This window comes from Piliocolobus tephrosceles, chromosome 16 (genome assembly GCF_002776525.5).
Source record: "Piliocolobus tephrosceles isolate RC106 chromosome 16, ASM277652v3, whole genome shotgun sequence".
In the NCBI taxonomy this organism is placed as follows: domain Eukaryota; kingdom Metazoa; phylum Chordata; class Mammalia; order Primates; family Cercopithecidae; genus Piliocolobus; species Piliocolobus tephrosceles.
In genome coordinates this window covers 47,348,959-47,362,193 of record NC_045449.1, presented here as the reverse complement: position 1 = coordinate 47,362,193, position 13,235 = coordinate 47,348,959, and the positions used below count along the sequence as shown (strand labels likewise).

Below are 13,235 nucleotides of genomic sequence, written 5' to 3'. Positions count from 1 at the left end.
AGGCCCCCAGCAACTTCTTCCACCCCCAAGGGCATGGGTGACCTCTGGAACCCCTGGCCACTGGTCGTTGAGGCTGGAGAGTGCGGGCCAGCAGGGTGACCTCAGGGCTGGTGGGCATTTGGGAAGGGGATTCAGAGTTCTGCGTGGGACCTCAACCCCCGGCCTTCTCTTTCTTTCGCTTCTGTGCTGTCCTTTGTCCCCTGTACGTCTCTTATGGGTCTTAAGCTTGCGTCTGTGTCGGGAGGAGAGACTGAAGAAGGGAGGGGAGAGGTGGAGGGAAAGTCCCTGGGAAGGACTTCAGCTGTTCTGTCTGCTTCCTTTCTCCTTTAAGTTTGTTCCAAATCCATCTCTCACTGTCCTCTCTGTGCCCAGCCTCTCCTGTCTGTCTATCTGTCTGTCTCTGGGGAGGGAAGGGAAAAGGGGTCCCACTGCCCCAGACCCTGGGCTTCCATCTCCATGGGAAACCTCAGAGCGATTTTTGCCCTCATTCTCCCCATGTGTTCCCGCCCTGGCCCTTTTCCCAGCCGGCCCTCAGTCTTGAGAATAAGTATGTCCTGGACATATGCTAGTCTGAGGGAGGAGGCAGGGCTCCCCCTACCCAACCTCAAAGGAAGACTATGAGCTCCTTTTCATGTCTTTTAGGGAGCATCTAAAAAGCACCCCTCTTTCCTTCACCTGCTGGCACCAGCTTTAGGAGGGGAGGGGGTTGTGTGGCTGGAGAGGGTCTCAGGTTACCTTCTACCACTTTCATCCAAACTCCCTCCCCTTGGCCTCAAAGGGCGGTACTCCCCCCGCAGTCATTATCGCTCCAAACCCACAGAGGAACAGGAAGTATCCAGCCCTTGTTCCTCACCCCTCCCTGGGGGCCGTAGGCTCACTTTCCACGCCATCCACCTACCTCCCCCTTCAGTCCCTAGTGGGGTGCCGGGCAGGCCCTGCCTCGCGCCAGACGCCTCTCCACTCTCGTTAGTCCCAGGCCCCGCCCCTCCCCGCAGGGACCCCCGGTGGGGGATGGGCAGCCCCAGGCCGGGCGCGCCGTGACCCCGCCATGCCCCTCTCACCTCTCGCAGATCCGGAGCGGAGCAGCCCCCCCATGCTGTCTGCGGACGATGCCGAGTACCCGCGGGAGTACCGGACCCTGGGGGGCGGGGGCGGCGGGGGCAGCGGGGGCCGGCGCTTCTCCAACGTGGGGCTGGTGCACACGTCCGAGCGGCGACACACGGTGATCGCAGCCCAGAGTCTGGAGGCGCTCAGCGGGCTCCAGAAGGCGGACGCCGACCGCAAGCGTGATGCTTTCATGGACCACCTGAAGAGCAAATACCCGCAGCACGCCCTGGCCCTGCGAGGCCAGCAGGACAGGATGCGAGAGCAGGTGAGTGGGCTCCTGGCTGCGGCTGAGTCCGCGGCCAGCGGGCAGGGGAGGGGGTCTGACCCCGTGCTCCGTGCCCCCAGGCTCATTCCAACTCTGGGAGGCATCTGGAGCAGAGAGAGAAGGGGAGGAGCTGGGGAGCTGTCCCTCAGGACAGTGGCTCTGGTTGGCCTTTTCTGGAGCCTGGGGAGGAAAGGGGTGGGGGCTTGACCTCCAGACCTCTGCCTGCAGTCCGGAAAATTGAGAGCATGTGATGGGGCAGAGAGAGCCCAGCCTCTTTAACTCAGGCTGTTTGGGCAGAACTCTTCTTGGAGGAAAGGAGAGGAAGATAGCCTTGGGGACTTGTTCTGTGCCGGAGAGAGTCCATCCTGTGGTGCAGATGAGATGCTGGCCAGGGTCGTCGGCAGCTCTGTGATATGGACTCTAAGAGAGGGTCGGGCCTTGGGAGCCTCAGTGGGCTGGGTCTGATGTGTCCCCAGTCCCTGCAGCCTGCAAGAATGGAGCCCAGAACTGGAGCCTTTGACCTCTTTCCTCCCTGTTCCACCCCGTGGCTTGCTGGGTGACTTGGAGCTGGAGGCCTCCTCTCTCCGTGCCTGGGTATCTCTCCTGCCATCAGTAGGGCTTAGAGAGGAGACACAGCACCTCTCCCTGGACCAGGACCTGTCTCCTTCTATAGCGGATGGGATGGTTCCTTTTTAAACCCCCCCCAGAACCTCGGGGTCCTGAATGCATCTCTCCACCCAAGTATGAGCTTCTTGCCTGTAAGAACATGCTTTCTGGGTCTAGCAGCCTGTGTACAGTTCTGCAGTGGTGAGGCGCCTGCATGGTTGATGCATATTGGCTACTGAGACTCAGCCATTGTCCCCCTGGGTGAAGGGACTGAGGGGAGGGACGCACATCCCATCAGCAGCCTTTCAGTCAAACCTGGGGTTGCGTCAGTCCCTGTCTCCCTTTTCCGGGTTCTACTGGATGTAGTTGAGGATAGGGAGGAGTGTCTCCACTCCCATCCTCACTGCAGGGAACAAGACACATTGGCACATTTCTGGTACCTTATCTGCCCCCTAGTGCCACCTCCAGTTCTGTCTGGCTTTTGCCTTTTCCCAGCTCCAAAGTCCTTCTGGGAGCAGGATGCAGATCAGGATTAGAGAGAGTTGAAGATGAAGATGTGGCCCTCATCCTCAGGGTGCCCCTCTCATTGGGTTCCTGCTGTGTGCACTGGCTTGAGGAGAACGGCAGGGGCATTTGTCATCTAGCTGGGGAGGGGAACAGTCAGTTGGGAGGCGGTTTAGAGGAGGGAAGATCACAGGCAGGCCTGATTAGGGAAAGCTTCCTGCACTAAACTGGGCTTAGAAAGATGAAAAGCATTTGCATAGGCCTAGAGGAAGAGAATGTTGTTTTAGGAGTGGTGGGGGGTGTGTGGCATGGGCATAGGCCTGAGTTGGTTTGGGAACTGGCCCAGAGGTCCAACTGGCTGGCTAGAAGGCTCAGGTGGGAAGTAGTGGGATGTGTGGGGGCTGAAAAAGTGGGGCAGATGGTGGTGGCTAGGATGGCTGTGGTTGCTTTTGGATGGTGAATAGGAGGGGAGAAGCGGGGCTGGAGGCAGGGGAAGGAGAAGAGGAAGAGTGTATCAGGGATGATGAAGGGGAAAGGATGGACAGATGGGAGTTGGAAGAAGACCAAGTGTAGATCTAAAGCTAAGCTGCCTGGGCCTAGAAGGCAATGACAGAAACACCTGGGCGACAGGGTATATGCCTTGGAGAGAAATAGGAGGGTTGGAGGGAAATGTTTGGGGGTGGGGAGAGGACTATATGGAGATGGGTTTGAGGAGTGGGTAGGGCATTCTTGGGGATGCTCTTAAGGCACCAAATGCACTACTCAGGACTCCAGAGAGGCCGCAGCTTCAGGAGAGAGTTGAGCACGGTCACAGCAGATATAAAGTGGACCTGGGATGCTGAGTGGCCATCAGGGAGGAATGGGGTCTAAGAAGAGAGAAAGCCCATGATGTTTGGGGAAAGGGGACCAGGAATGTTCTACATCCACGAGGAAGTCCCAGGGGATAAAAGGCGCCTGGACAAGGGGCCAGCAGGAGGGTGACCAGCCCTTCAGACGTCCAAAAGGATGGGGAGAAACAGACATTGCGACTGACAGGGATCCGTGGGCGCAGAGGGTATTGAGAGCTTGTGTCTTGTGATGTGGTAAAGTAATGGTCAATTTCAGGGGTTAGGAAGACGGGTTGGTGAAGGATCAGGAGCCCTAGCCACAGACTTACTTTGGGGAGATTGGGCCAGGAAAAGGATGAAAACAGCTGGGTGGAGCTTCCAGAGGCAGCAGGCCTGGGAGAGAAGGCATGTCTAAGGGCCTTAACATGTTCTAGCATGTTCACCAGCACAGAGTGTGGAACTCAGTAAATACTTAGGAAATGAATTTAAGCCCAGCCACCCTCAAATCCATTCCTTTCTTCTTTCACTCATTCGTTTCCCCACTTAGAGTGTAAGTGGGCAGGATCTATGGCCCATTCACTTGCAATGGAATGCTTGGTGCCTAAGCATGGTGCCAGCTCAGGCAGTGTTTGTGGAATGAATGAGAGAATGAGGGAGGAATGAATCTGAGGATGCCAAGGGGATAAACGGCCATGGGAAACAGGTCCTAGAGGAATCTGGAAGGATGGTCTTAGGTGTGGGGTGGTCTTGGGGAACGAAGCGGGTGGAGTCACTTCCACTAAGATACAGAAAAGAAAGATATGCTGTGGGATAGAAACAACCGGGGGAGGCTTCTCCTGCCCAGCGGTTCCTGTTTCTGTGAGGTAGATGTGACATCTTCAGTGAGGAGGGGACGAGAGCTGGGGAAGGGGAGATGGTAAGGAGCAGCTTCCTTGCCAGTGTGCAGAGGGGCATCCAAGAGTTGGACACAAGGCCAGGCACAGTGACTCGTGCCTGTAATTCCAGCACTTTGGGAGGCTGAAGCCGGTGGATTGCTTAAGCCCAGGAGTTTGAGACCAGCCTAAGCAACATGGCTATCTCTTAAATATATATATATTTATTTATAATTAGCTAGGCATGGTGGTTTGTCCCTATAGTCCTTGCTACTCAGGAGGCTGAGGTGGGAGGATCACTTGAGCCCAGGAGGTTAAGCCTGCAGTGAGCCGTGATTGTGCCACTGCACTCCAGCCTGGGAGACAGAGTGAGAATCTGTCTCAAAAAAAATAAAGTGGAGATGAGAATTTCAGGAATGTCTGATAGGGAAGGCCCTGCCCTGGGCTCAGGGAACCCCCGGGTCTAACAGAAAAGGCAGACATCCAGAAACAGAGCAGGGCTCTAGTTAGAGAGATACCCAACCTAAGGAAGGGACTTGCCAGCGTCGCTAGACCCCTCTGCAGTATGAGCTCTGTGCCAAGGCTTGCCCCAGGAATGCCCTTCCCTCCCAGTCACAGTACCCCAGCGGCTCCTGCCCGCTTCCCCTAATGGGGTGTCCCCCGCTTCGCACACACAGGTTGGCGGCTGGACCGTGGACCCCGTGTGCCTCCTCAGCTCCCTCTGCTCCCACCTCCATGGCGACTCCGCCCCCTCCGGGGCTGGCCAGCCGGCCCAGGTGAGTCACCCACCTCCACCCCACCCCCCAAGCCCATGGTGGAGTTTGGCTTTGGGGAGGATTTTTTTTTGGAGGGGGGGTGTTCAGGATTTTTATTTAGCAACATTTTCTCTTTGGTGTAGGAGCCCCTACTTTCAGGAGACTTCTATGCCCCGTACTCACATCTGTCCGATGTCTAATTCCCTGTCACTACCTCCCCAAGCCTGGTTGACTTTGGAGAAGGAATTTTTTGAGGGAAGATACTCAGGATTTTTAAAAAAGTTTTTGTATCCCTTTCTCCTTTAAACGAAGTCCCCTGACCTTGCTCTGTGGGTTTTATGCCCTCCTCCCACTGAGGACCATCTTATTCCCCTCTCCACACCCTCCCCTTCCGTTTCTGAGCAGATCCAGCCTTCTCCAGATGTCCCACCATCAGGAAGTTCTGCATGAAGTCTCTCTCTCACCCTTCTTGCTAAGTTCATGGCTTAGTCTCTAATTTTTAAGAAGACTTGGGTATCAAGCCATCTGTTCTGAACTTATTCCCCTCTTCCTCATCAGGCTTCGATGTCCGTTATGGGAAGATAGATCTTAGCTTAGACAGGGGCACATGTAGGCAGGATACTAGGGGCCTGGGCTCCTGGCTAGGCCTGGACATTGCTATGGGAGAAAAATAGGCATCTGAGGCCCAAAATAGGCATCAGAGTTGCAATGGGGACGGGACAGCCCAGGGGAGGTCTTGACTTGAGGACGTTCAGCTGTAGGAGGCAGAGGAGGGGTAGTGGCAGGGAATCCAGTGGAAGCAGAGTGCTCAGGTCCTTACACACCCTGCTTCCCCTAGAGGACAAAAAGGCTTGGCTTTTTCAAGGAGAATGAAGAGAAAGAAAATTGTGACCACCTAGGAAATGACAGGCCTTCAGAGGGAGGATGTTTTAGCCAACTGTAACTCAAGTCTAGTAACAGATTGGCATGCTTGGCATCACTCACAGGGCATTCAGCCCAATTTCTTTCCCAGTTCCCAAGCCCCATCTTGGCTGAACTTTGGGGAACAGGAATGTGTCTGCCCCCAAGGCTGGATGGCAAGTGGGACAGACTTGTCCTGAATGGCCAAGTGCATGGCGGAGACCAAAGTGGGGCTAGGACAGGGATGATGATAGGACAGAGGACGATGTGATATGCACAGGCAGGGTTGGGGTGCCTTGGCTGCCCAGAGGTCCTCCCCAGATGGAGCATCTTGGGGCTGTGTTAGGGGCTGGATGATGGACAGGAGTGAGGCTGGACTGGGTGAGCTCAGTTGTCCCAAGTCAGGGGGCTAGGGGGCTGGGGATTTTGGCCTGTCCACATCTGGGATCTGCTCTGATGGGGGAAAGGGGAGCGCTTGAGCAGACCGTCTCCTGGGGCTCTGTAATTAACCAGGAAAGTGTCTGTGCATAGGATCTTGTCATCACTTGATGCTAATCACACTCCCTGCCCCTAAGGCTGAGTCTGAGGCTCCCTTTTGTCAAGTGCAGGACCAGAGACTTTGGAAAGGCCAGAACCACACAGCAGGGCAGGATCAGAGGCCATCTAGGAAACTTAGGCATACTAGGTCTCCCAGACTTGGCTAGGGATTAAGTCACGGGAGAGTTAAAGGCCAAAGGTGCACAGCGAAGACCCCGCTGGGGAGAAGCTGTGGGCTCTGAAGGTTGAGCAGGAGGCAGAACACTGTCCCCTCCGTGACCCTCTACCAGGCGGGACCTTTAGGGATGGGGGCAGTGAAGAGGATCCTGGGAGGGGACCAGAGGTTGGACTCCAAGCCACAGCCCCTCCCCCGGCTTCCACCAGGCTGTCTAACCTCCCTCCCTCCTGCTGCAACCCGAGTCCCGGGCGCCGGGCCGGCGTATCGGGTGACCGCGGCGACGCAGCCACCAGCCTCCGCCGCTCCTCTGCGGGGCTGCGCCGGCGGGGCCGCGCCGGGGGAGGGGACCGCGAGAGGGGATGTGCACGGCGGCGCGCCGCGCAGCGCCAGGTGGAGTCGCGGTTACCGGGGCGACCGGGGCCCGGGCCGGCACGGCGGCGGCCGCGGCGGCTCTCGCATTGCAGCAAAGGGCACCAGCGGCGGCGGCCGCGGCTGCGGAGGCGGCCGGGGGAGAGAAGAGCCCGGGCGGGTGGGAGTAGGGGCCCTCCCTCCCCCGCCGGACGCAGGACCTGGGGCTAGGGACCCCCCGCGTACACCTGTGGCCGCAGGTAAGGGGGAGCGGCTGTGGGGGCCGCGATCGCCGCCTCGGGTTGGGCGGGGGGCGGGGACACGGAGATGGGGGCCCGCTCCGCGGCACCGAGAGCCATCCAGGGGTGGGGGACGCCCAGGCCATTGCAGGTTCCGGATCCCTGAGAAACGCCTCCTCCCCTCCCCCACTGCATTAGGTGCCTTCGGCGTGGGCCGGCCCCCACTCCAAAATCAGGCTGGCGCCCCCTCCCCCAACCTCGGAAAGTCATGACCTTCCCGGGGTGCGCCCTCGCCCCCAGCGTCCCACAGCACCCCCCCACCCACCCACACACACACTCTGCATTGGGAAGGAGATGAGGGTGTCATCCGCATATCTGGAGGAGAGGGTCGTGCATATACATCGCAGTGGGGGCAGGCGCCCTATGGGGGGCGAGTGGCTTAGCCCCAGCCGGGGGGACGAGTGTTTACACGGACTCGTGTTCATGGGAGTTGAGAGGTGGGTGTGTGCACCGGTGCAGCAGAGCCAGGGGATTAAGGAGCCGGTGCGGACCTGTGGGTTGCTCTCCCTCCTTGGAAGATGCGTGGTCGGGGCTTGAGGTCAAGAAGGGGTCATGCGCTCACTGAGCCTGCTGGGGATGCCTGCCCAGGGGAGGAAAGAGACCTCAGCTGCCTGGGCCAAGCCTCCCCAGGGACCCTAGCCCCTCCACTCCCAGGGCAGGAGGGCTGAGGAGGGAAAGACCGGCAGCAGGGGAAGTAGGAACCCGGCTACCAGTGGCTAGGACGGAGGAGAGAGGAACGGAGTTAACTCCTTAACTCCCAGAGGGAAGAAGCTGTTTCCTCTTCTCACCAGGAGTTTGAGGACTCCCTGGCCTGACTTCCTGGGGCCTTGAGAGACACTCCCCTCCCCCGTTTCTCAAAGCCTGGTTCCTAGGGTCCTGTGCTTCCATCTTACCCTCTTAGAACACCTCTCATTTTGCCCCAGCTCCTTTTAAGATTCCTCCCCACAAGTGGTTGCCCCTGCTGGGGTCTCTCCTACTCACCCCATTATTTATTTCCCCCTTTCACTGTCTTTTGGGAAGGTGAGACCCCCTCCCTGACTATGGCAGAAGGGGGCAGCTTTGGCACTGGAAGATTTGGCTTGGGGTGGACAGCCAGACCTCTCCTGACTCTCCCTGCCCTCTGCCCTCCTAACTGGGGGGTTTCTGGTGTTGGGAAATTCCCAGGGAAAAGGCCCAGAAGGCTGAGCAGTGCTGGGTGCCAGGAGATGGAGGGAGTGGTGCGAGACCTGAGCATTCAGAGATCCCACCCTCCAGTCATGGCTCGGTCCTATTTTATTGACATTCATTCATCGTCACATACTTGTTGAGCACCTGCTATCCACCAGGTACTGTACTGGGCACAGCAGGAGGAACAGATACCCTGGAAAGGGGTGAGGAGGTAAAGGGCGCTGGAAGTTGGAAGGAGAGTGACTAGGAATGTCCCACCTTAAAGAACAGGGGAGGAACCCTTTGTTCTCAGTCACCCTAGTCTGTCCCATGGGTTAAATCCTGGAAAGAGACAGAGAAGGGGATGGCTGATATCCCCGGAGGCCTCCCCCACCTCAGTTTGTCTCACCAGAGACACTGAGTTGCCAAGAGACTGTGTCTCGTTCCTGGTGGGGCCAACATGAAAGAGGATCATTCTTCCCACTTTCCCGAGGGAGGACAGATGATGGAGGGGCAGGATTCACTCACGTGCTCTACAGATCAGAGCCTGAAGCTCCAGATTTTGATCTCAACATCTCTCATGCATCCAAGTGACCACCACAAGCACAGCCCCTCTTCCATCTTTATCCTTTGAGGGGCTTGACTGGTCTTTCCTATGGCACTGATGCCACTCAGTCCTCTCCCTTGGCTGCTGCTAGTGATATGTCCCTTCCAGGTGACTGCCCCATGGATGTGCACAGCCTTGGGACCCTGGGGCAGGCCCACGTGGTGGAGGCCGTAGCCAGTGTGGCTGTGGTAGGCCCTGTCCTTATCTCCCTCCCAGGACAACGAGGTGGGCCCCAGTCATCCGAACAAGGTACCCTGAGTCTGATGTGTTGACATTGGTGGCAGGGTGGGAGACAGGACATCTTCTATCTCTTTTGCATCAGAGGTCACTTCCCTGACTCATGATATCTGGGACATGATAGGCATGGGACAGTGACACCCTGACCAGGGGCTTTCTCTTTGTACATGGGTGGCTCTGAGGCTGTGTGTGTGTGTGTGTGTGTGTGTGTGTGTGTGGTGTGTGCATTGCTTTGTGTGTGTTTCGATAGCCAGGGTGCGTGTCTCACTGTGGGTGGGCACCGTGTCTCTGTTTCTGTGGCTGTGGTGTTTTGAGGGTGAGTTGAATGCTATCAGCACCTCTTGTCCTCTGTGACTGGCTGTGGTGCTTGTGAGAGTGTGTAAGCGAGGCAGGGGCCTGGAGGGAGGGGAACACGTTTGTGTATGAGTGGGGGCGGTCTATGTGTGAATGTCTCTGTCTCTGAGTTTCTGTTTGTTTCCAGGGCTGTTTCTGACTGGGGAGCCCCTCTCTCAGTAGGGGTGTGTGTGTGTGTCACTCTGGGTGTCTGTGGAGATGTCCTTATCAGAAGATATGTCTAAGAGTCTGTGCTCAGCTGTGTGTGAGCCTGCATGTTGCAGGGAGCTATGGGTGGCCCATGTGTGTGCCACCCGTACCTGGTGTCATAGTAGTGGTGGGTGAGGGACTCGAGGCCTTCTCTGCAGAGCGGTCCATCACCGCTGGGTCTACAGATGTGACTGTCCTCATAAACCTTCCGGTGCCCTCTGCCTGCCCACTCCCTTTGCTACCCCTCCCCTTCCCCAGGCCACAGTCAGCTGCTGCTGGAGCCTGTTACTTGGCCTCTGGTCTCCCCTACCCTCAGTACCTGTGGGCATCCCCTAGCACCACTGGGGGTGGCCTCAGTCCAGAGATGATTCCAGGCATTGGCTGGGACACAGACTACAGACTTTGTTGTCCCCTTCTCCTGCCTGGTATGTGACTGTTTGTTTGTTTGTTTGTTTGTTGTTTGTTTTCCAGAGCGAATGTTGGGGGAATGATGGGGATGATGGCTTAGGAGGGGGTCCTGGCAAATGACCCTCTTGGTCCCAGCCCCAGCCCAGTGTCACCCCCACCCCAAAGGTCTGCCTGAGGTAAAGCCTCCAGCCAGAGTGCCCCTCGACTCAGCCCCTTCCACCTCCTCTCTGCCAGGAAAGCATTCCGGTGGCCCAGGACACCCTGGCATGGTGTTTCTTCCCCCAGGGGTGCCCTGGATGTCCCTGTCCTCTGCCAGTGGCTCTAAGGCCTGGGGATCTTGTCTGCTCGTGCCAGGCACCCCCGGGCCAGGCCATCTGCTGCCTCCATCTCCCTGCTGAGGCTGGCACCGGTCAGCAGGGTGCCTCGGCTTTGCCAAGAACCAACCCAGCCCCAGGGCTGCTCCTTCTTTGTATTAAGCCATCTGGAAGGGCCTTCTGGTCTCTAGGGAAGGTAGGGCAACCCTCGGTTACTGCAAATGAGGGGGACTCTCCGGCTCCCCATTCTAGGGATGCTAAGAGGGATGTGAGGAGCACTCCTCAATCAGCCAGCCAGCCACTGTCCCCAGTCTCCCCAACTCCCTTCACTGCCCCCAGCTCCCCAGCCATTGATTGCCCAGTGAGTGAGTTTCCTGGCATCTGGCTGCTCTGCTCTGTAAACTAGATCCATCATGCTGTATAGGCCTCTCTCTCTTGGCCTTGGCCACAGCCCCCCTCCTCCGACCCCTGCCCCATTTACCCTGATCCACCCGATCCACCCCTGCCCCGGGTCTAGTTCTGATCCCACTCTGCTCCATTCAGACACTTTCTGCTTGTCCACCCAGAAGTCTAAATACTTTCTCTCAGCAGTTATGGCCACTCATCCTCTGGCCTCAGCCTCCCACTCCCCACCCTTTGCAGCCTAATCTGCTACTTTCCCAGCTGCACCCCAGCCAACGTGGACTAGCGACTTCCCTCAACTCTGTCTCCACTTGTCTGCCCCTGGGCACTTGCCCACACCATACCCCCTGCCCAGCAGGCCTCTCCTCCCAGTCTCCAGCTGCTCGTTTTTCCAGACCCATCTCAAATGCCACCTCTTCCAAGCACTGTTCCCTGGCCTGCCATTTCTCTGACCCCACAGCTCAGCTTTGTCACTGCCTCTCTTGTGACTGCCTCATGGGTTTGCTCTATCACCATCCTCTGTGCCTTTTCCCACCGGTAACTCTGTGGGGAGTCGCTGTAGCGCCTGCTTGGGGCCATCCTGGGTATACCATGGTGTTCCAGGTCTCAGCAGAGAATGGATGTATCAAGCATGACTTCCTTCCTGCTCCTGGGAGGGTGGAGGGCCCTTGTCCTAGGGCTGAGTGCTGAGTTCCAAGGGTCTCTAACCTGCCCCTGCCCCTCTTTTCCCCTCCTGGGCCCCCTCATAACCATCTCTTCTCTTATTTCCATCAGCAGCCAAACTACTGGAGTTTCAAGGTCAGTGTGTGATGCCTCTGCTCCCATGACAACTGCATGTGCTCTCCCTCCCCTGCCGCTGCCTCTCCCTTGCACAGGCTTTGCGCTGGGGTGCGCGTCTGCACGGGCACCTTCTGGTATGGGCGGTGGGCCTTGGGGCTGCAGGCTGTGGCTGCTGCTTTGGGAGAGTCTGGGTTCGCCTGTCAGGGGCTTGGGGATGGAGTGGGAGTTTGGGCCACCCTTGCCGGGGGTCTGGGCTAGAAATGCTCAGTCCCCAGGCATCCCTAGCCCCTGAGGGGCATTTTGGAATGGCATACATTTTCCCTAGCCTGGAGAGACTGCTGGCTCTGAGTTAGGGACCTAGACCCTTGTTGTGGGCCCTCTTCTTTGAATTCATATCTCACCTCCCAGGGAGGCCCTGTAACTGTGATGGGTCCCTCTCCCTTTTCTTACTCTCCACCATGGGGGCTGGTCAGTGCTAGGCAGGAGACTCATAGTCCTACACCCTCAAGCCTTTTGTCTAAGTGGAGGGCTAAGCTCAGGGATAGGTACCTTCCTGCCTCCTCCTGAGCTCTGGCCTTTCCAAGCTGAGAGAGCTGTCTGCCCCTCCCAGGGTATCCTGCTGACCCCTGGGGGAGCAGCCTCAGGCACCTGCTTGCCTCCTGAAGTCTCTGGCCTCCCAAGTCCCAGGCATCATGACGGGGTGGGAGGCATCCCACCCAGACTTCCCAGGTGTCTTACTTGCATGCATTCTTCCTAGGACTGCAAGAAGTCCTTGAATCAGAGAATCATGGGGTCAAAGTCACGGTGTCAAGCACAGCCTCTTTGGAGGAGGCAGTTGAGGGTAGTGGTTAAGTGCATGGACCCAAGAGCCAGGCTGCTTAGTGGTGAATTCCATCCAGTGTGCTGCTAACTAGCTTGGTGATCTGGGGCAAGTTACATATCCTGTCAGCTGTGGTTTCTCCTCTGTAGAGTGGAACGACAATGTCTGCATCATATAATTGTTGTAAAGACAGGAAAAAAAAGGCCGGATATGCTGGCTCATGCCTGTAATCCCAGCACTTTCGGAGGCCGAGGCATGTGGAACGCTTGAGCCCAGGAGTTCGAGACCAGCCTGGGCAATGTAATGAGAACTTGTTGGCTGAGGAGAGAGGCTGAGGTGGAAGGATCACTTGAGTATGGGAGATTGAGGCTGCAGTGAGCTATGTTCGCACCACTGCGCTCCAGCCTGGGTGACAGAGCAAGGCCGTATCTCAGAAAAAAAAAAAGAAAGAAAAGAAAGAAAGGGGCCGGGCGTGGTGGCTCAAGCCTGTAATCCCAGCACTTTGGGAGGCTGAGACAGGCGGATCACGAGGTCAAGAGATCGAGACCATCCTGGCTAACACGGTGAAACCCTGTCTCTACTAAAAAATACAAAAAACTAGCCGGGCGAGGTGGCGGGCACCTGTAGTCCCAGCTACTCGGGAGGCTGAGGCAGGAGAATGGCGTGAACCCGGGAGACGGAGCTTGCAGTGAGCTGAGATCCGGCCACTGCACTCCAACCCGGGCGACAGAGCAAGACTACGTCTCAAAAAAAAAAAAAAAAAAAAAAAAAAAAAAAAAA

At 57.2% G+C, this 13,235-nt stretch overlaps 1 protein-coding gene across 9 annotated transcripts in view; it reads left to right on the top strand.

The window, feature by feature from the left end:
• Window positions 1–13,235, top strand: part of SRCIN1 (SRC kinase signaling inhibitor 1) — a 75,406-nt gene that overhangs the window by 26,192 nt on the left and 35,979 nt on the right. For 7 of the 9 annotated variants that reach the window (XM_031934266.1, XM_031934260.1, XM_031934263.1 and 4 more), the window contains exons 2-3: window positions 1,071–1,372; window positions 4,859–4,957. In XM_031934266.1, the coding sequence (XP_031790126.1) occupies window positions 1,094–1,372; window positions 4,859–4,957 (378 nt within the window). In that variant the 5' untranslated portion in view covers window positions 1,071–1,093. Of the gene's footprint in view, window positions 1–1,070; window positions 1,373–4,858; window positions 4,958–11,629; window positions 11,654–13,235 lie in introns of all 9 variants that reach the window. The other 2 variants (XM_031934264.1, XM_026448556.2) reach the window with 2 other exon arrangements.